At 42.2% G+C, this 23434-nt stretch overlaps 1 protein-coding gene across 2 annotated transcripts in view; it reads right to left on the bottom strand.

Annotated features, from left to right (window-relative positions):
• Nucleotides 1-245: 245 nt before the first annotated feature.
• Nucleotides 246-23434, bottom strand: part of LOC308399575 (thyrotropin-releasing hormone-degrading ectoenzyme-like) — a 285055-nt gene continuing 261866 nt past the window's right edge. For both annotated transcript variants that reach the window (XM_080886929.1, XM_080886930.1), the window contains 3 exons: nucleotides 21603-21743; nucleotides 21426-21507; nucleotides 246-5233 (listed from right to left, as the gene is read on the bottom strand). In XM_080886929.1, the coding sequence (XP_080743055.1) occupies nucleotides 5081-5233; nucleotides 21426-21507; nucleotides 21603-21743 (376 nt within the window). In that variant the 3' untranslated portion in view covers nucleotides 246-5080. The remainder of the gene's footprint in view (nucleotides 5234-21425; nucleotides 21508-21602; nucleotides 21744-23434) is intronic.

The following is a 23434-nucleotide window of genomic DNA, read 5'->3' as shown; positions in this document are numbered from 1 at the left end:
CATAAACTCTTCCATCATGGGATCCTGTATCCTGTTTTTTGGTACTGAAATGCCAACACCATCTTCTGTAGCTATTAGGTCACTTTAGTTTTCAGAGGAACAGCTCAGCAGGACGTTACCCTCAGATTTGTGCGTTCAGACTAATAAACCTTCCTATTACTTGCCTTCTCGCTGGTTATGAGGTACTGAACGGAAACAGAATGAATCACACACAAGGATAACCATTTCTGTTTTAATATTGTCCAATCAGAAAATACAACCAAAGAAAAGTAAACAGGAAGTAGGATTAAAGGCTTGTATAGGACTTCCTGTTTCTTTCAGCTTTTGGTCCTAAGCCATAATCATCATCATCTTCATCATTACCACCACCATTAATATGATCTTCAGCATCAACATCTTTGTAGTCCACATTTTAATTTCAAAGTCATCACAGTTGGATAATTTACAGTGTTTATTATACACAGGGCAGATTTTTTGTGTGCTTTGTGTCTGTAAACTGAACTTCCCTGAATGGACAATGAAGGTTGAAAATGCACTGAATAATTAGTATAATAATTAGAATAATACTAATTAGCTTTTTCACATCATCAACATTTTTCATCACTGAGTCAATCATCGTAATTAGTTCCACCATCATAATTATAATCATTTAATCATAACTGGTAATGTGTCTCTCATCACCAAAACTGTTTTCTTCATCTTCACACACGCACATCAACATACGTCACTGGACACACATTTTATAGAAGCAGGCAGGTCCATTAATTTGTATATGGCTCAGTTATTAACATCAAAGCTGGATCGAAGAGAAGAGGAACAACTTCAAAGTCTGCTCCACTGGACGAAAGTTCAATGCAACAAACACTGAAAGTCCTTTTAAAAAAAAAAAAAACTTCTTAAAAGTCACATTTCCAAAGGTTTCACAGGTGTTCTCTTCAGGCATTTTTGTGTCCAGCTCATGTTCCTAAGACTCTCGAGTCCACAGAATGATTTACATTAAAAAAGCAAAATCAGAAATCTACTCCCTTGAAAATCCATTGTGCTTTTAAATCCGTCATGCTGCAAGACTCTTAGCCACACAGTCCACAGCAGTGCAGAGCCCATTATACTGTACAATCCACATTGATCGGAAATCCTTTGATCTGTAGAATCTGTCACATTTCTGTCATGCAGCCAACACCTCCATTCTGCTTTATATTTTGTAGTGCAGCAGAATCTGTACAGGCTCCACAAAGCAGTCAGATCTACGACACTCGTGCACGACTGAACGTGTGTATGGTTAGTGCTGTTGTATACCGTCTGTTGTACTTTGTAATCCATCACACTGTCCCATATAGCATCAACTCTGCCAAACTGCATGCTCCTAAACATAGAACTTATCGTTGCAAACAAATATCTTGAAATGCCAGGTTCCTCAAGCTTTGCATTTCATCAGTAAATCACTTTGTGAACTTTATAGGATTACACTTGCCTGTCTTTAAATAAGTCCATTGATGATGACCTTTAATCTGTCACATCAACATGAGTACAACTGTGTTTAAAAAGCCACATCATCTGCATATAACGACACTAAACACATTTCTCTAAACAACATGCTCTCAGCTGTCTTGTTGGACATTTCATTTTACCATCTTTCATTTTGACTCTACTCACTGATTTGTCCATCAGGTTTACAAAAAACAGGTTTACTGATATCTAACCATTGACTGGCTCAAAAAAAAAATAAATCTTGTATTTCTGACTGTAGGTTTTGTCCAGAAGTTGAGGCTGATGTGCTTTTGTCCAACAACTTTCTGGTTTTGTGCTTTGTAAAACCACAGAAATCTTTTTGAATTGTTATTTGGTCACTGATTTAATTTCCAAGATTGCTGTCAGCCAGAAAAAGCTTTCTGAGATGCTCTGTCAGTTTCACAGTCCCCTGGCTCCTCTCAGTTTTCCACAAGGAATGATTCCAACATTCTCATCCATCTGTCATTCAATTAATCTCTCTGAGGAGTTTGTCAGACTTTAGGAGGTCACAAAATAAATAGCAGGTTTTCTGGCTGACAGATTTGAAGTGGGAAGCATTTGGGGAAACTATTACAATTACACCTGACCCCTTCTGGTAGCTTGCCAAGTGTGTGGATGCAGGTGTCTTTAATTTAAGAGGACATGTACCAAAAAAAAAAAATCTCTACCCTATGTGTTGGAGAAAAGAAAATAATGTCTTTTACTTGTTCCAAACAAGTAAACACACAGAATCTTTTAAAGAATAAAAATTATATATGATGATAGCTTAGGGTTATAAATTAGTATTTTTAGAATTAGCCCCCTGAAAGTTAACTGGATCATGCTAATGTGAGTCTTTTTCCATTTAAGTCTATGAATGCCAAATTAGTTGTGCATTCAGAGATGCTGTACTGCATACTTTGATAGTAATGAGTGATTATTCGGGTTACTGTTGTCTTACTATCAGATTCCTATGAAAGCAGTCTGTTCATTCTCCTCTGACCTCTGACATCAACAGTGTATTTTCTCAGAGAGAACTGCTGTTAACTGGATATTTTCTATTTTTCCAGACCAGGCTAATGAGAGCTGCATTCATTTTACATTTGAATTTGTTTTTCTTTTCCTGCTTTCTTTGCCTTTACAAATGAAAAACAAATGCATTTAAATACTTTTTCTTTTGGTTTTCTGTCAGGTAGCATATTTAATCTTATAGAGGGCACAGAAATACAGACTTACATATTGGCAAATGGAAAATACCTTTCATGGTAAATTCTGTTTTTGTAGTTGCTGTCAACAACTTTAAATAGAAAAACTAATTTATAGGAAATTGTAAATCTTGTCCTATTCAGCCTCTGTGCTTTTGCTTAAACCCAACAAACCCTTTATGTACCAAGGCTGTTTTGGGCCTTCTTTTAAAGTCTCCTTCAAAATGCTGTCCAGTTTTGCTTATAGAAAAGAAAACAGAAGTGTTTTCTCTGGTTTAGAGGAAATTTTGATTGAGCTTTTGTGCTGTGAGCTTTTTATATTCAGGGGACATTTCTGAAACGAGGCCCCAACAAACCCCTCCTGAAGCCACTGATATTTTCAAAAGCTGAGTTTTTGATCATGAAAAAAAAAAGCTGCCCTTTAATTTCAGGCCGAACGGTATGAATTCTGTGGACAGTTAATGAGTGTGAATCAGCGCTCTGAGTGTTATCAGAAGACACCAAGTCCATGTAGTGTTAATTACAGCTCTGTTCAATGATCGACATGCCCCTAACTGCCAGGGTGTCTGCCTTTTAACGTCAGCCGGTTTAATGTGCTGAACACAGGCCAGACTGATTAAACTGTTCTGGATCTTTGGTTAGCAAGGGCGTTGTGAGGATCAGAGCCTTGAAGTTCTGAAAACTGCGAGTTGCATCTTTAATCAGCCAATCAAAATGCAGACAATTACACCTATGATTTGTCAAAGTGAGAGTAAAATTTTCTTTGTTCTGGATATGTTGAAAGGTCTATTTTGAATCCGTTCTAGTCAATTCATTGCATTGTGTGATTGAAACCATACAATCTAATGTCAGTTCATTCTGCATCTGGACGTAAAGTTTTCAGTGGGAAAAACATTTCGTCATTCATCCAACTGACTTCTACAGTCTCAGCCTGGAACACCACTAAGTCACTGGTTCAGGTATGTGGATGACACCTGGGTGAGATCAAGTCTCAGGACGTACCACAATTCACTGATCACATTAACTCAGTGGACCAACACATCAAGTTCACCAGGGAGGATATGAAAAGTGACAGGTTAGCCTTCTTAGACTGTGAGATTTCCATCAGTAATGGGGGACATTTAAAAGCTGATGTGTACCATAAACCTACCCATGTGGATCAGTATTTAAGGTTTGACTCTCATCATCCACTGGATTACAAACTGGGTGTCATTTAGGATGCTACAACACATAGCGATCACCATCCCACATATACAGCGGCCAGGGAAGCAGAAGAACATCATATCAAGAAGGTCCTGAGTAAAATACGGTTATCTCAGCTGGACAATTGTCAAAGCTGGGAAGGCACCTAAAGAAAGTTCCAGGCGATCAAGGAGAGAAGGACAACTGCAAAACCCGTAGTGATCCCTTATGTGTCAAGAGTATCGGAACAGTTGAGACAAATTTTTTCTAAACACTGAGTCGCTGTGGATTTTAAACCCCAAAACACACTGAGCTACCAAAAAATGGTCCACCCCAAGGATCGGGTCCCCCAACACAAACAGAGTACGCTATTAAGAGCCAGGAGGACTGAAATGATTTATACATCAGGGAAACCAAAAAACCTCTGGCGAAGTGGATGGCACAACACAGAAGAGCTAACTTGTCAGTCCCAGACTCCGCAGTCTATCTATGCCTACAGGCAAGTAAATACTCTTTCAGTGATGAGGATGTACACATCCTGGACAGGGAGGAGCTCTGGTTTGAGCGGCTGAGACTGAAGAAGCCACTTGGTTGAGCGACAAAATGTTTCTCCCACTGAAAATGCTATGTCCAAATGAACAGAATAAACTTTTTGACTTTTCGATACTGGTTGTGTTCCCATTTTTTGATCAAAAGAAAAGCTAGTATCAAACATCAGTGTCATATTAGATGTTTTAAAGGGAAAACTCACTAAACCATTTATATCTAAATGCGTTGTCAACCTCAGAAAGAAACACCCGTGACTGCTAATACCACAGTAAGTAGTCCTCCATGGGCTGTGTCTAATGACGTCTAGCTGAAATACAACTTTGTTTTTTTGTTGTTTATAAAGATCTTAGTCATTTCACTTTGTTGTATGCTGTTTTTAATCTGGGAGCTGGTTCTTGTCTCAGTGACTACCCTTAAAGCAGTCTAAACATAGCACAGAAACCAATTTAACCACATCAGCCACAAGTGGAAGAAAGCAATCCAGTAGAGCTAAAAAGATTGAAATCAAGGTTCTTTTAAAAAATCAAAACCAGTCTGCCCAGTATTCTTGATCTTTCAGTCCATCTTTTTTTCTGTCCGACTGCATCTGGTAGCTAGCAGGGCGTTAGCATAGCAGTCAGTTTGCAGTCACTTCACTTTAGCTGGCTGGCATGGTGTTAGCCGAAGGTGGTACTCGGAGGTTTGCGTAGCCACTGGTAGAACTGCCGCCGGTGTAGGCGGTGCCAGCGCACATTGCCCTCGACAATTTCCAGTGCTCGTGGCAACGCAGGCCCCGCCCCCACACCACTGGACAGGATGAACTCCTTTAACTAAAGGAAGAAAGAATCACAGGAGTAAATAAGGCAGCAGAGGAGAAGAAAGGAAAGAAAATAAATAATAATAATATTCATCCCCTGTAGATGCTAAAAAGGCTGTCACCCACCCCCCTCCGCAGTGCTGAAAGAAACAACTTCTGGACTTTTCAGGATGGAGATCCCTAACACGGTGGACATTGATAACTTTCAGGCATGAATTGAAACTTGTGCCATGTCCATTATAAAAATCCACCTCTGGGAGAGTATATATATGACATAAATAAGGGAAAGCTTCATAATTCCACTTTTAGAAGTGAGAAAAAGTAAGAATGTGTTCTGTACAATTAACAGATACATTGCCAGTAGAAGTTGGAAAAAAACCAACAATACATACACATTTCATTCTTTTAGTTTGAGGGTTTTGACCAGATTGTGAACCCAGCTGTAAGGATTTGCTCCCATTCAGCCATGAGAGCATTAGTGTGCTGCTACACTGATGCTGGGTGATAAATCTGGATCACAGTTGCTGTTCCAGCTCACCCTAGAGGTGTTGGATGAAACTAATGAGGTCAGGGCTTGCAGGATCTTCCGCAAACAGTTAACACAAAGTTAGATGGATACTAAAGCAAATAACTGAAAACTCCTGGATGATGTTTTCATGTCTCAAACAGATTCTTTTAGAGTTGCACTGTAAACCTGCAAAAGCTGGAACATTTTATTGTATTTTATATTGATGCACTTTAATGTCATGGTATATGTACAGTTTCACTACATTTAAATTAAATAGCTTGTTAGCTCAGCTGAAATAGTTTCACAGTGTCTTATTTAATTTTCTTCACTTATGCATCACGGAGGAAGGCATGTGTAAGGTAAATAAACAGTTTCAAATTACATACTGTAATCATGGACATTTAAATGCAGTTATTCTTCATTCCTCTTGGCTTGAATGGTACTTGTGGTGAGTGAGTACACATTCTTGATGGTCATTAGCAAGACAGCTTGTAATTCACTTCACAGATTTTGCTTTTTTTCCACTGAGTGGAGCACCACACTACACACAGATACCTGTGCTACCAATTACAGGTAGCTAGGAAACTACTCTGCTCACGGTGTCACACCTCACAGTGTCATTATAAAATAAAATTAAACAAAACCTCAGCAGCTGAACTGTAAACATAATGGATTCACATATATCATCAGTATTTCAGAGCCTGCAGAATACTTCCCAGACATGCCCACTTAGAATAAGGGTATACAATTATTTAATTGCTTTAATCATTGGGGTTTACAGACTGACTGTGAGCATGAATGTCATGAAAATATTTGGATTTTAATGATTTCTTCAAACTGTTCTTTTTCTAATGTCGTGTGATTGTATAGCATACATCTTAAAAAACAACATTCACACGTTTTTTTATTTGCTCTGTTTTTTCACTGGGCAAATTTCCAGCTGCCCTGCTGGTAGCACACTCCACACACCACTTCAGGTCCCAGCACATCTTTTACAAGGGAGACACAATCAGCTGACAGAGCTCAGGTGTGTGTCAGTGTGAGAGATACACATATCGACGGGGCCGGGTTATGTTAAAAAGTATAAATGGTTATACTTTGTTCATTGGTTCAAAGGTACCCCACACTTCTTTTTTGGTTGCTTGTTTGTTCTGGTATATTTTTCATTTGAACTGTTATTCTGCCAGAGTACTCATATTAACCAGATGGCATTGAACGCCCCATTGGTGTGTTAGGAAAACTCTTTTGGACATATGTTCCTTGAAGGGGTTTTGGAGTGGTTCTTTTTCCACCGCAGAAAAGGGCTAGGAGTCGGAGAGGAGCTGCTGTATGTTTTTGTTATGATCGGATTGTGAAATAAAGCAGATACAGTGAGAAAGCAACTCCAGGAGTCATCCCTGCCTTAAAGCTGCAACATATCATGGCGAGCCAGCCAGGAGGAAGGTTTGAAGAACTTCCCGCACGAGAGTGAAGCAGAAGCCTGGTTAGCGCCATTAGCGGCTAACGTTAGCGCTACCGCACGGCTGAAGAAAAACCTTTCTCCAAGCACCGGACCTGAAATCTGACGGACTAAAGACAAGCTTGTGAGTACCCACAATGGAGATAGAAGCCCGACGAGATAAGATCACCGCCACACTCTGCCAGCTAAGTCGTGATCAGCTCATAGAAGTGGGTTATAAGGTGAAAGGCTTTGCTACACCGCTAAATGAGCCTACAAAAGACACTTCCAGACGCCAACTGATGAAAGTTATAGAACATAAACTGGACGAGGTGGAAAACAGTTATACACCAGACGATGCTGTACAGTTTGTGAAAGAACTTTTATCGTTTTTGGGCGAATATAAAGCTAAAGACAATACGGCCGAGAGTGATTTTTCCCGCCCTTCAGACGCAAGAGACAAGTATGACGAGCTGCAGGAAGAAATTAGAGCGATAGGGCAGAAACTCAAGATGGCGGACGCTGCCCCGAACCTGCTGTCTTCTAAAGTACCAGAGGTGACAATTCGCAGGGAGTTTCGCATCTGTGGCCAAATAGGTGAGGGAGGGCAGCGCGATCGGCTGTCCTATACCAACCTGCTGCATCAGATGGAAAATGGACTCCGCAAAGGCCACAGTGAGTCAGAAGTTATTGAAGCAGTGATAAGAGCCATCAATCCAGGTCTCAAACTGCGTGATATGCTTGAAATAAAGACTGATTTGACACTCACACAGTTAAAGACAATATTAAAAGGACATTACCGAGAAGATGACACATCTGATTTGTACCAAAAACTGATAAATATTTCCCAAGATCCAAAAGAGTCAGCTCAAGACTTTTTATTCAGAGCCATTGAGCTTAAAGATCGCCTCCTGTACGCATCCAAGGACAAAGAAGCAGAACACTACAGTCGGGACCTGGTAAAAAGGAAGTTTTTGAGATCAGTGGGTACTGGGCTGCAAAATGACAACATAAAGTTCCAGATTAAAGCCCTTCTTGACAACCCAGATGTGACTGATGAAATGCTGATTGAGAAACTAAATGAAGCTGCCAATCTCGAGACAGAAAGACTGAACAAGTTAAAGAGGAACAATACAAAACCACCAAGAATCAATGAGCTACATACTAGGGATGAACCACGCAGCAGCTCACAGATCCCCGCCACCAAGGAAGACAAGAAAAATCATCCTCCACCCGAAATGCACGACCTGGTGAAAGAGCTGAGGAACGAGGTTGCAGAGGTGAGGCAGATGGTTCTTGCTTCCCTGAACGCTGGCAAGTCGCAGACTACAAAGAGGACATCAGATGCTGCCGCGGGTACCTGGAGGAAGAAAGGCTGCAGGACCTGCCAGAGCAACGGAGAGGGAGACAACTGCACCCACTGCTTTAAGTGTGGCCAGCCTGGCCACATCTCCAGAGGATGCCGAGCTCCACTTCAGCTGCAGGGAAACGCCAGAGGGCCACTGCCACGGGACCAGCAGTGACCCCACCGCCACATCAGGAGTCCCGCCGCTGTGGTTGCTGCCACCAGAGAGAGTCGGTCAGCACCCCACTCCAGAGGTGTGCAGGCTGCTCATCTGTCAGTTACTGTTCTAAAGCCTGTCAGGGACAACACTGGCACCATCACAAACATGTATGTAAAGCGGTGAGGCTAGTTGAACAACATTTGAGGGAAAGAGAGAAAAAGGGGTGGTTGTCATACATGGGATATTCTGACCTTCTATCAGATAAGCAAGGACAAAAATTAGTGAAGCTGATTGGTAGACGAAAAATGGTGAGATGCACCTTTGACAATGTACCAGTCACCGCATTGTGGGACACGGGTGCACAGGCTACCGTAATAAATGAGAACTGGAGAGTCGAGCACTTACCTCACACCACTATCAGGGGGATAGATGAACTCTTAGGTTCAGAACCATTAAATGGGCTCGCAGCTAATCAGACAGAGATACCATTTATGGGGTGGGTCCCTGTAGAGTTTAGACTGACGGGGGTGGAGACGACCAGCTCGAGTCTCCTAGTGCCCGTATTGGTCTCTAGTGACCCAAATGTAGCTCAGGATCCCATTATTGGATACAATGTTATAGAAGAAATCATCAACGAGCAACTTAAACAACAGGGTGTTAAAAACAGTGACTGTGCTGCAAATATTGTGAGTAGTGCTTTTGGTATTGACGTCGGATCTGCTAAGACTTTTATCCAGTTGATAGAGACACATCGAACAGCTGCGGAAGAGATCCAAGTCAAGACAGGGCGGAGTAAAGTTGTTTTAGGCCCTAGTGAAGCTACTACCATTCGCTGTCGCACACGCATACAGGCTGACGAGGACACTGTAATGTTATTTTGTCCTGTTCTGAACCCCAGCCTGCCTGAGGGGCTTCATTTGCAGGAAGTATTGTTTAAAGTAAAAAGGGGCAACTCAGCCATGGTCCCAGTATCTGTCACAAATACCACATGCCATAATATTACTGTAGATCCGCGTGTGGTCCTGGGGCACATTGAGGGCGTAAAAGCAATATACCCAGCTGCCCTAAAACCTGTAGAAACTCCAACAACTAAAACAGCAGACGATGCAGGTGTCGAAGTCCCATTAGCCCCCACAGGTGAGACAAGTGGTGTTTGGGATCCCCCTGTAGTTCTAGACCATCTAACGAGTGGCCAACAGTCGGCGGTGAGGATGATGCTTAGGGAGGAATGCAAAGCTTTTGCAAAAGACGAAAATGATGTAGGCTGCATTCCTAGCCTTCGGATGCACATCACCCTCAACGACCAAACACCAGTTCAAAAGACTTACAACAGTGTGCCTAAACCTCTGCATCAGGAAGTAAAAGCTTACCTGCAAGACTTGATCAATAGGGGGTGGGTTACAAAATCCAAGTCGCCTTATTCGTCACCGATAGTCTGTGTTAGGAAAAAGTCCGGTGACCTCAGACTTTGTGTGGATTATCGAGAACTTAATCGCAAATCGGTGCCTGACAGACATCCTATTCCCAGGATACAGGACATGTTGGACAGCCTCACTGGTAGCTCCTGGTTTACAGTACTAGACCAGGGAAAGGCTTATCATCAAGGATTCCTAGACGAAGACAGTCAGCCACTCACTGCATTCATCACCCCCTGGGGTTTATACCAGTGGGTTAGAATCCCATTTGGACTCAGCTCCGCCCCAGCAGAGTTCCAGAGGAGCATGGAGGAGTGTCTTTGGGGTCTGCGTGATGATATCTGTCTACCGTACCTTGATGACAATTTGGTCCACAGTAAATCTTTTGAGGACCATGTTGAGCATGTAAGAGCCGTGCTACAAAGGTATCAGAGACATGGGGTCAAACTTACTGCTAAGAAATGTGAACTGTTCAAGCCTAAGGTCAGGTTTTTGGGTAGAGTGGTGTCAAAAGATGGCCATAGTATGGATCCAGCAGAAGTCGCCTCCGTGATGTCACTTAAAGAGAAACACCCTAGTACAGTGGGGGAAGTGAGACAGATTTTGGGCTTCCTATCTTATTATAGAGCCTATATACAGGACTTTTCACGTATCGCCAAACCTTTGTATGAACTGCTAGCAGCCCAAACAAATGCTAAAAGTAGCCCACAGGACTTAAAAACACAGAACAAGAGAAGGAAGGAGAAAAACAAACAGGCTAAAGGACAGTTGCCTTCATCAGCCCCTGTGAAATGGACAGAGTCACACCATCAGGTTTTGTCTTACTTAGTCAATAAACTGGCCAGTCCTCCGATCCTAGGCTACCCTGATCTAGACCAACCATTTGTGCTTCATACTGATGCTTCTCAAGCAGGGTTAGGAGCAGTGCTCTACCAGCGCAGTAATGGCAAGTTAAGAGTCATAGCTTATGGATCTAGAACGTTAACGCCGCCAGAAAAAAATTACCATATGCATGCTGGCAAACTGGAGTTTTTAGCTCTCAAATGGGCTGTCTGTGAGCGCTTCAGAGATTATTTGCTGCATGCGCCATCGTTTGTGGTTTATACAGATAATAATCCACTCACCTATGTGTTAACGACAGCAAAGTTGAATGCATCAGGTCAGCGTTGGGTGGCTGAGCTCGCAGATTTCAACTTTACGATAAAATACAGGCCAGGAAAAACAAATGCAGATGCAGATTTTTTATCCAGGATGCCCCTCGATTTTGAGGACTATATGAACTGCTGTACACAGACGGTTAGCCAGGACGTGGTTGTAGCCTCACAGCAGGGCATATTAGTGCAGCAAACAGAAGCTCTAATGTTTAACGCTGTCTCCTTCCACACCCTTCAGCATCAAACACAAGCAGAGGAACTGCTGGACATGATTCAGCCAATACCGAGAGAGGAAATCTGTGCAGCACAGCGGCAAGACCCCGTGATAGGTAAAATGTACGAGTCTGTAGTGCAAAACAAAAGGCCCACCACACAGGAAATTAAGACTGAGAGCACTGAGTTTAAAGCATTGGCTAGAGAGTGGAGCAAACTGAAAATCAGAGAGGATGGAACTATGTTCAGAGAGACTCGACACAAAAAACAACTAGTTCTCCCCTCAGTTTACCACCCACTAGTGCTCAAAGAACTACACCAACAGATGGGCCACTTGGGATCAGAAAGGACCCTAAATTTAATTAGGGATCGTTTCTTCTGGCCTAAGATGCAAAGAGACATTGAACACTTTGTCAGTAATGTTTGTGAGTGTCTCAAACAGAGGAAGCCAAACAGACAGGCACGGGCACCTATGTTGAGCATAGAGACCACTCATCCATTTCAGTTGGTTTCAGTTGACTTTTTGCACCTGGAGCAATGCAAGGGGGGGTGTGAATACATACTTGTAGTTATGGACCACTACACCCGCTTCGCTCAGGCCTACGCAACTACAAATAAGACAGCTAAGACTGTAGCAGAAAAACTATTCAATGATTATTGTCTCAGGTTTGGTTTTCCAGAAAAACTACACCACGATTTGGGGCGAGAGTTTGAGAATAGACTATTGCACCATTTAAAAGAACTGGCTGGTGTTAAAGGGTCACACACTACTCCTTATCACCCACAAGGAAATGGGCAGACCGAAAGATTCAACAGGACCTTGCTCTCGATGTTAAGAACACTAACAGAGGAACAGAAAAGAGACTGGAAAAGCCACCTCCATAAAGTTGTACATGCCTACAATTGTACTGTTAATGAGGCCACTGGCTACCCTCCTTTTCTCCTAATGTTTGGTAGGTCACCACGGTTACCAGTTGACCTTCTCTTTGGCATTGAGCAGGAGGACAGTTCAGGCTCCTACCAGGACTATGTGGACAGATGGAGAAGGAGAATGGCTGAAGCTTACACTGTCGCCTCCAAAAATGCAGCTAAGTCAGCTGACCGAGGTAAAAGGCAGTACAACAAAAGTGTGCATGGTCCACCACTTCAAATAGGGAGTCGTGTCCTTGTTAGAAATGTTGTGGAGAGGGGTGGGCCAGGTAAAATCCGCTCCTATTGGGAAGACAACATCTACATCATTAAAAGACAAAAGGGAGAGGACAGTCCTGTGTTTGAGTTAGAGCCAGAGAATGGTAAAGGCAGGACAAGGATTTTGCACAGGAATATGTTGTTGCCTTGCGATTTTCTTCCGCTCCCAGCAGATAAGGAGGCAACTGTAACTAGTACTAAAACAAGGAAAAGACATTATAACAAACGGAAACAAACATGCATGACTCCGACACAAGTGGGGAGTGAGGAGGAGGAGGACACAGATGAGTTTTCTGATGCGGTTTTCACCTGGCCTTATCCTGAGCCTCAGTGTTCACCTACATTGGACCCCACAGCGGCAGAGTTTATGCCACTAAGGGACGGGGGTGAGCCAGATGAGCTTCCTCACATGTCAGGAGATGGCCAGGGGGACCCCAGCCAAGCTGATGAGGAGAAAATGGACAATAGGGAACCAGAGGATGTGGCTATTGTGGGGGCAGGGGAGGTGGACAGCAGCTCTGATGTCGAAAAGGCTTTGGAAACAGACCAGCCAAGTCCATACCCAAAGAGAGAAAGGAGGAGACCACAGACTTTGACCTATAGTAAACTTGGACAACCAAGTCTTGAAGAAAGAATAGTGGCCACCAAATGTGTGAATATTCAAGGTTACTGGCGACCTTGGTAAAAGGGGAAGATATAATGTTTACACTTGGTACCACTATTTCAGATTGTAACAAATGTACCTATGTTGATTGAAATATTGTGACACATGGATTGCAGGCCGAACATGTGTATGAGTAAAGGGAAGATGCTTAGTGTTCAGATGAGATGTGGACAAAGTTAATGCCTTTACAGGAGAGTACAAATAGCATGGTAATTTGATAGATTGAATTGTGGACCAAAAAAAAAAAAAAAAAAAAAAAAAAGCTGAACTGATTATATCAGGAGTATACACAACTACAGTGCACGGTAGTTTGGGTAACTTAAAAAAAAAAAAAAAGGGTGTAATGTAACCTGGTACATAGTCCATGCCATTCTATTGTTCTCTATGGATTGTCGATTATAAGGTACATTTATGTCGGGACGACATTTCTCGAGTGGGGGAGAGTGTGAGAGATACACATATCGACGGGGCCGGGTTATGTTAAAAAGTATAAATGGTTATACTTTGTTCATTGGTTCAAAGGTACCCCACACTTCTTTTTTGGTTGCTTGTTTGTTCTGGTATATTTTTCATTTGAACTGTTATTCTGCCAGAGTACTCATATTAACCAGATGGCATTGAACGCCCCATTGGTGTGTTAGGAAAACTCTTTTGGACATATGTTCCTTGAAGGGGTTTTGGAGTGGTTCTTTTTCCACCGCAGAAAAGGGCTAGGAGTCGGAGAGGAGCTGCTGTATGTTTTTGTTATGATCGGATTGTGAAATAAAGCAGATACAGTGAGAAAGCAACTCCAGGAGTCATCCCTGCCTTAAAGCTGCAACATCAGCCTCCCCTGACACCACACCCTGAACCCACTGCTCCAGCCCTCCCCTGCAGTCAAAAATAGATTTATAAACCCCCCACTAATCTTTGGTTAGCTTTCCCATTACAAGCTGCACTTCGTCCAGATGCTTTTGGTAGCCATCAACAAGCTGCTCACATAATTCTGGATGGATATTTGACTATTTGTCTTTGTAGAATTGGTAAAGTTCATTTAAAGGATTTAAAGTGTACTCATTCCAATTACAGGGCCTCGAAAGAGTCCTGTATTGTTATTTTTCGTCACTACCTCCCCGAGTCGGGAGTGGGTAATTTGCGCGCCTGCTGCCTTCCTTGGATGTGGTAGCCGTTTCTCAGGCTCCCTCTCCGGAATCGAACCCTGATTCCCCGTTACCCGTGGTCACCATGGTAGGCACATAAAGTACCATCGAAAGTTGATAGGGCAGACATTCGAATGAGACGTCGCCGCCACGGAGGGCCAGCGATCGGCTCGAGGTTATCTAGAGTCACCAAAGCGGCCGGGGCGCCCCCGAGAGGACGCCCCGCATGGGTTTTGGGTCTGATAAATGCACGCATACCCGGAGGGTCAGCGCTCGTTTGCATGTATTAGCTCTAGAATTGCCACAGTTATCCAAGTAACGGATGAGCGATCAAAGGAACCATAACTGATTTAAATTAGGGTTGAGGTCAAGGTTTTGGGAAGGCCATTCCAGAAGCTTAATTTTAGCCAACTTTCTCCATTCCAACAACAGTTTTTGTATGTTTGAGATCTTTGTCCTGCTGGAATAACAAACGTGTTCAAATTTCAGTCATCTAATTTGTAGGTAGTCGTCCTCCTTCATTATTTCATCCAGTTTGTGCAGAACAACAGCCCCAGTGCATGATGCTACCACCACCATGCTTGACAATCGGTACAGTGTTCTTAGGTTTCAAAGTCTCACCTTTACTCCTCTAAAAATATTTCAGTTCACTGTGGCCAGAGCTAAATCTTTGTCTCGTTTGACCATCAAACCTTTCTTCCGTAAGCACTTGACTTGTACACGTGGGAAGCTCGAAATTTCAGTGGAGGTTGAAGGTGTTGATTTTGGAGTCACAGCTTCTTTCTTGGTCAGCACCCTGTCAGTCCATGGTGTTGTCAAAGTGACACTGGTGTTCCAGCAGTTTCCATTCATGGGAGGCTTGAGCCTTCATGATTCCCAACATCAAAACCAATTTCCTCTCACGTGAGGGTGACAGTTTGGGTCACCCTCACATAATTTTCCTTTCTTAGATCTTCGCTGAGTTTCTTGGACTTTCCCATTTTTCTGAGTATTGGTCAATCCAGTGAGTGCTGTCAAAAAATCCTTTTTGTGCTGCAAAGAGAAACGACCAACTGTAGTCAGTCATGATGACTAAGGAAATGTTAACTGGCCTGTACATATTATTTATATTTGACTCATTAACACTTTTGACCCTGCATAGATTTGAGAAAATCTATAATAAATTCAAACATGTGGACCCAATTCCTGTTTAAGTTATTATGTATTCTGTACAATCACTCCACCCTGGAAAAATAATGCCTAAAAAACATTAAATGTCCAAAAATCACAGCATTCGTGCCTATGATGATTGGACAACAACTGTGCATGCACCGTATGCAGCAATAATGGTTGCTGAGAGATAATGGTCCTACCTGAAAGGCCTCGAAGTCCACATTAGGGAGGGATGGTGATGTCTTAGGTCGCAAATTTATTAGTTAGGAGATCATGGTCTGCATCCAAGTTTGAAACTTTTTTTTTAACAATTTGTTTTGCTTGTTACAAGTGGAACTAAGGCAGCTGGACAAAGCAACAAAAAGGCACATGCATATACATTTGGCCATTTAGTAGCTGAAATACAAAAAGCTCTGAGGTTTTATATAAAGAAGACTTTGTTGTTTAAACACAGCTGAAGAAAAATGTTTGAATGTGAACATGTGATGTATTCAAGCTAAACTGTCTTTGAAAGGCATCAATTAATTGTTGAAAATTACTTTTTTTTCAACAATTTATAATTACACATAAAATTTCCAGCATGAAAGTGGAGATTTCAAAAGAAGACTTTGGTTTACAGGACTGTAAATTAACAGGTTTTCAACATTAAGGTGTTTTTTTCTTTTTGGTCAAGAAGAGAAACTTTGTTCAAAGAAGTGAATTAATTATTTTTTTTAAGTTGAGAGCCAAAAAGGAAACTTAATGTTGCTCAGAGTTTGACAGATTCAGTGAAGCGCGGGCAGAAATCCATCCCTTCGGCTCACTTTACTACAGTTCACATCGTTAACCGAGCACTCCTCTGCGCCCTCCTTCTACCTTTCGTCTCTGCTATGATTTCACTTTCTGTTATCTTTACACTTTCCCTCTCCTGTGTGACTCACCCTAAGACCCTTTTCAAACTAAAAAGAATCATTAATATAAACTCATGATGTTTTTGTTTAGAGGTTTCACTGACAGCCAAACCTAATGCGGTTACCATACCAACAGGAAAGTCGAAAGAATATTAATCACTAAAGTTTAAATAAACAGATTTATTCAGAAACACCTATGACCTTTTTTCTCTTCTTTAATTTTATATTTAATTATATCTGATTTCCATCTTTTCATCATATCAAACAACAAGCGTAGTAGCTGTGAGATGATGCAACAGAGGAACGATTAACGTTGTTAATCAAGCTCTATTTTCTCTGAGTAATCAACAGTAAATTTGGAATATTGATCCAGCTGTGAGCCTCTCGAGAACACAATTACACACTGATTAATTTCAAGGTCCTGTTAATTTCCAAGCTCCCATACTGGCATGTAGAAAACATGCTAATCTTCCTTCTGGTAGGGTATAGCTTATTTATTCTTGCTTAGAATGGAAGAATTAATTTCCCTTCATTTATTTAGGCCAAATGAAAGAGTCCAGAGTCACAAAGTATTTAATGTGAAACAGTAAAGTAATCCAAACTTCCAAAGGAAGGAGAACATGACGAAGACAGCAGGGAGGAAAATGGATTGGAACACAGTGGGAAAAACACGGATGCCCCAAGAAAGGATGAAGGGAGGACTCAGGATATATGTACAGACAGAGTTAAATAGAAGAAGCTAAACAAATATGTAACACAGGTGAAAGAAAATCAGGAAGAAGAAGCTAAACTTCATAAAAGTCACAAAACAGTAACTCGGTCCCAACTGGTCAGTCTGTTTTATATCAGAACACACTGGCTCGGTCTCAGAAATTATCCAAAAGAGTAGTTGTCTTTGAATGGTTACAACATTTTGGCTCATCATCAAAATCTCTGTGTAGCATATGGGTGAGTTTTTCACCTTCATCAAATGAGGAGGGAAATTTATAAAAGGGAGATCTTTTGAAATTAAACAGGATGCGCTCACTGGTGTGTTACCATGCAGGATTCTCAGACAGACCACCTCCTCACTCATCACTTTTAAAGATGGCAACAACAACAACAACAAAAAAATACTCAACTCTTAAAACTTAAAGTTAGCAAAGTTAGTGAAGTTACCCTAACTTTGCTAACTTTAAAATGTGTGATGTCATAGTGGCTGCATTCACATTGTACACAGAGTCTATCACAGGAAAATTAAATTTACACAACAAGAAACTTTATGTCAGGGACCTGGATCTGAGCTATCGGGGGTCCCTGAGCTGTTATGGACTTGTGTTATATTATATGTGATACTGCGCTACTGTTCCGTGTCCACATTGGTATATAGGCAGGTATGTGTGTATGTGTGTGTGTATATGCAGCTGTTTCCTGTAGCACCTTTAGGCCTGGTGGGTGTGGCCCTGTTAGAAGGCGGGCCACCTCTGAAGACCTTTGCCAAACACCTGCGGCTGATCAGGGCTCGTCGGGGGAGCTAGTAGGAGAGTGCTGGAGCTTCCACCGATGCTGGATCATTGCGTGAGACTCCACGTTAGTCTTCCAGTCGAGTTTAGTTAGCGTGTGTGTGCCCGCGGTTGTATTGTGTCCTGACGGCTGCTTCTATTGTTTTCCCCAGGAAAGGTGTGGAGCGACGGACAGCAGCCAGCACGGGGAGTGCTGAGACACGGGAGCAGAGGGCACTAAGACACGGACTTTTCACGGAGGATGCAACGTGGGAGTCAGGGGAGAGCACGGGGATTTATTGTTGTTTTTTCCATTCACTGTGAATAAACGCACTGCTGATATTCAGAGCTCCGCGCCTGGGTCCTCCTTCCTCACTTTCCCATGGTTCACCATCGTCAACTATGACACTTTAATGAACATCTTGATGTCTTTAAATCTGATTTTGTGCCAGTTTGACACTTGATGGCTTTGGGATTTGATGATTTTCAGGTGAAACTAAAATTGGGAGGAATATACTCTTGGCCAGGAAATATGTTTTTTTTTAAATAGCAGCTTCACACCGTTCTAAACCCCAGATGTCACTTTCTATCGGATGCCATCTTTAGTCTACTGATCAAAGAAAAAACAACACCACTTGTTTCTATGTCTGTGAAGGTTCTCAGTCATCCAGGTCATCGCAGTCTAAGGAGCTTTGAAAGAAAAGCGTCTGCACTTCTTTAAGTTGCTTGAAGACGTTTCACCTCTCATCTGAGAAGCTTCTTCAGTTCTAAGGGTCAATGGTGGAGAGTCCCAGATTTAAACCTAGTGGGAGTTTCCCCCCAAAGAGGGAGAAAGGACCCCCTGATGATCCTCTACCTAATCACATGAGCCAAGGTGTGAAAACGGGTGTGGGTCACAATCAGCCAGGGTTTCGGGTGAGCTCATTGTGAAACCTGGCCCCACCCTATCATTTGATTTACTGAGTTCAGATGGCCCAGGATGTGAGTGGGCGTTAAGGCATCTGGGAAGGGATCTCAAAACTGGATTATAGATGGCAGACAGTTGGTGTCGTAAACCACCGCCTCTGTTCAAAGATGGTCGCTCACAGTGGACATAGATGGCTTCTTTCACTCCTCTTTCAAACCATCTGTCCTCTCTGTCCAAAATGTGAACATTGGCATCCTCGAAAGAGTGTCCTTTATCCTTAAGATGCAGATGGACTGCTGAGTCTTGTCCTGTGGAGGTGGCTCTTCTATGTTGTGCCATGCGCTTGTGAAGTGGCTGTTTGGTCTCTCCAATGTAGAGGTCTGGGCATTCCTCGCTGCACTGTACAGCATACACCACATTGTTAAGTTTGTGTTTAGGAGTTTTGTCTTTCGGGTGAACCAGTTTTTGTCTGAGTGTGTTGCTGGGTCTGAAGTACACTGGGATGTCATGCTTGGAGAAAACCCTCCTGAGTTTCTCTGATACACTGGCTACATAGGGGATGACAATGTTGTGTCTTTCCTATCATCCCTCACTGGTGTCTGATCTTCTTTTCTGTGCCTCTTTGCTGACTTTATAAAAGCCCATTTAGGATAGCTGCACGTTTTGAGTGCTTCCTTTACATGTGTGTGTTCCTTCTTTTTTACTGCAGGCTTAGAGGGAACATGTTCTGCCCGGTGGTGTAGGGTCCTAATTACTCCAAGTTTGTGTTCCAGAGGGTGATGGGAGTCAAAGAGGAGGTACTGGTCCGTATGTGTGGGCTTCTGGTAAACTTCAATCTTGAGGTTGCCATTCTCTTCAATGTGCACAGCGCAGTCCAGGAAGGGCAAACAGTCGTCCTTTGTGTCTTCCCTGGTGAACTTGATGTTTTTATCCACAGCGTTAATGTGAGTAGTGAAGGATTCCACTTCTTGTGTCTTGATTTTGACCCAGGTGTCGTCTATATATCTGTACCAGTGGCTGGGTACTCTCCCTTTAAAAGAGCCAAGAGCCTTTCTTTCCACTTCCTCCATGTAAAGGTTGGCTACAATAGGTGACACGGGGGAGCCCATGGCACAGCCATGTTTTTGTCTGTAGAAACCCTCGTTGTATTTGAAATATGTAGTGGTGAGTAGGGCTGCTCGATTATGGCAAAAATGATAATCACGATTATTTTCACTGAAATTGAGATCTCGATTATTTGACGATATTTATTTAACCCTTTAAGACCTACTATAGAACCAAGTCCGCCAGAGCTTATATTATTTTTTTACATGTTGTAGTGCCATTTATGGGAGCATTTCAAGTTGCTATACAACTGTTATAGCCCATATTTTAATAATATGTATGCATTAAGTCCATAGTAAGTACATTAATTTCAAAAAAGTGCAATAAACTACAAAAAAAATTTGAAAATCGTTTTTGTTTGTTTTTTTACATATATTTCTACTTGGAGAAATTTAAGAGGTTTATCCCTCAAAACTTTAAATACAAAAAAGTTGCAAAAAATAGTTTACAACAACAGGAAACTTATTTTGAGTGTCTTCATAGTTTTATTTTGGAGATACAGCAATTTTTATATACTGCAGGAAAAACAAAAAAAAAAAAACAATCCTATGATGCAAATTTGCAAAGAAAACAGCACGTGAATCAAAATAAACTATTGCCAGCAGTGCAATTCGAGTTCTAAGCATCCCAGAAACTATTCAGAAAAGTCAAACATGACCAGTATAGGCTTTTAAGGCCTACAAGTAAAAAACTACATTTCCGCGAAAATGACGTCACTTCTGGTTTCGGGCAGGAAATGGCGGACATGCGATAGTTCGCGCTGACGTCTGTTTCACTGTGGGAAGTGTTACGAACAGCTGATTGGATCGGCAAAGCGTGTTTCTGGAATATTATGTTTTTGTTCCTGCAAGCGCTTTTTATGCAATTTTTGCAAAGCTTTATGTGGAAGGAAACCGTGACCGAGGACAAGCTGATGGCATAAGATGTAAGTACAACTCCTCCGGTTTCGTATGCAAAACAAATTATTGCGCTAGCTTACACGGTTCAGGTTCTACAGGGATTTAAAAATAGTTACACAAAACGGAGCGTGCTGCTCTGACCGGCTTTAAAGGGTTAACAATGACTTTAAAAAATAATATAAAATAGTGTGCAACACCACTGAAGTTTTTTTTTTTTACCTCTCCTTTCAACCAACGGCAGTCACTCTCCTCTCCAAATAACTTCTGCTTAGCTTTCCGAGCTTCCCTCGGGTCCTCTTAATCAGCGGTCTCCAACCTTTTTTGCGCCACGGACCGGTTTATGCCCGACAATATTTTCACGGACCGGCCTTTAAGGTGTCGCGGATAAATGAGGGAGGGGCTAATAATCGGCTCAGTCATTTTTAATGATCGTTGAAAGCCCAGATCGTAATCGTGATTAAAATTCGATTAATTGAGCAGCCCTAGTGGTGAGGCAGAGGTCTAACAGTGTGCAAATCTGATCTTAGACCACCACTTGTTTCACTCACCTCATTCAGTTCTCGCTCAGTGTTGAGGAACTCTGTGACTCCACTGATGAGTTTTGAATTCATGAACAAAGCTTCACCGTATCTGAACAGAAATGAAGACAGAGACGGCATTTCAGGTGCTACATGTAAAGAACTTAAAAACGCTTGCGTGCTTTTCTGATCGTTTACGTCTCTTACCGCGCGTTCAGGATGTCCCACTTCTCTCTGAAGTACCTCCAGGCCAGGTTCCGACCCTGAGGGTTTCGACCCACGTGGATGATGACATCAATCACATCCTGCTCTGGGACCAGGTCCGAAGTCAGAGACAGGTTCAACAGCCTTGGAGACACAAAGAAAAGGATGGAAATGTTGGAATGTGGCTGTACCAAGTCTACCTGGAGAGCTGATAGGTTCCATATATGCTAACACATTAACATGCTCAACAAATATTGGCACGATCACAATATTAATAAAGACTGAAATTCGCTCCAAATACTGACTTTGAATTTAACTATAAAACCCTTAAAGACGACGCTCACACTCTTCCACAGTGTTGTCCCATCTGCCTTCCCTGATGCATGAAATATGACAGCAGCTTTCAAGAAGTAAAGAGTTAAGAAAAAAACAATGTGGTATGTAAATATGGATCTTTTAAAGTTGAAAGTCGCTCAATAAACTTTGTTACCTCCTGTTAAAGTTTTGTCATACATGGATTAATAACCTCACATAGAAAGTTCTGTGCACCTCTGGCAACTGGAACTTGTAAAGTGTATTTTGTGTTCAGATATTAAGAGTTGTTTAGCCTCTGTTTCTGGATTTGGTGTGAGAGTCGCCAGGAGCGTGAGGGTCAACAGCTCATGTAATCTGGCTAGAAAAGGTCAAGCTGTCATTTTGTAGTTTTTTTTGTCCTGTGAGCTGCCGGAGGATGTTTCTGCCAAATCAAGAAAGAGTCCTCTGAAACACTCACGTGAGCTACTCCCAGCTTAAAGGGGATTGGAGGGAATTTAAAGGGGATTTACAGAAACATGTTGATCACACACAGAGCAATCTTTTGGATGTGTAAACGTATCAAATTGAGAGTTTTTCTTTTTCTTTGAGATGTGAAACTGAGCAGGCCAAAGAGTTTCATAAATTTATGTTTAATCATCCAACGTCGTGTTCAAAGTTTACCTTCATCTTTCTTTATTTTCTGTTGCTTCACTGCCTCTGTGTGTGTGTGTGTGTGTGTGTGTGTGTGTGTGTGTGTGTGTGTGTGTGTGTGTGTGTGTGTGTGTGTGTGTGTGTTGCTTGGCTCATTGTTTGTAACTGCCATCTTTTCATTAAACCACCAAATCAATTTTCTCTCTCTTTTCCCACAACCCCTCTGCTGAAACCATTTCCTGTGTGACCAATCAGCTTCTTTCTGAGCTGTGGTTTTTGATTGTGTGTGTGTGTGTGTGGTGTGTGTGTGTGTGTGTGTGTGTGTGTTGCAATCTGAACATACAGTACCACCTCTCTGATTGCAGAACAGTTTACTGTGGGTAGAAAATCAATACCTGACACACACACACACACACACACACACACACACACACACACACACACACACACACCTACACACACTGATCGGTCTTACCACGAGTGTGTGTGTAATTCATCCTTGCAATTTTTCTCAATGAGCGATAGTGGCAGTTGCCCCTGATAAAATACAGTGTTGTGTATAGACAGTCACACAAAAACACACGTGTACAGACACACACACACACACACAAACCTAGCTGGATTTCAGCACATGTAACGCCCCCCAGGCATCTTTTCACTGCACACACCTTTCTGTCAATTTGCAATTTTTTCCTGTCAGTGTGCCGCCAATTAACAGAGCTCACCTGACAGGTTGGATTTAGTCACCTTTTTATTTTTTATTGTTCACTGGTTTGTTTGTCATATTCTAATACAGCCCAGTACAGACACAACTCTGCAGTATCGGAGCCATTTTCCAAATATGAACAAAGTCATTTTTTCCATGCTGTCCCCCAAATTTGGGCTTTTAC

Source organism: Rhamphochromis sp. 'chilingali', assembly GCF_963969265.1.
Source record: "Rhamphochromis sp. 'chilingali' genome assembly, chromosome: 7".
In the NCBI taxonomy this organism is placed as follows: domain Eukaryota; kingdom Metazoa; phylum Chordata; class Actinopteri; order Cichliformes; family Cichlidae; genus Rhamphochromis; species Rhamphochromis sp. 'chilingali'.
The sequence above is the reverse complement of the archived record's forward strand: the minus strand, read 5'-3'. Positions and strand labels throughout refer to the sequence as shown.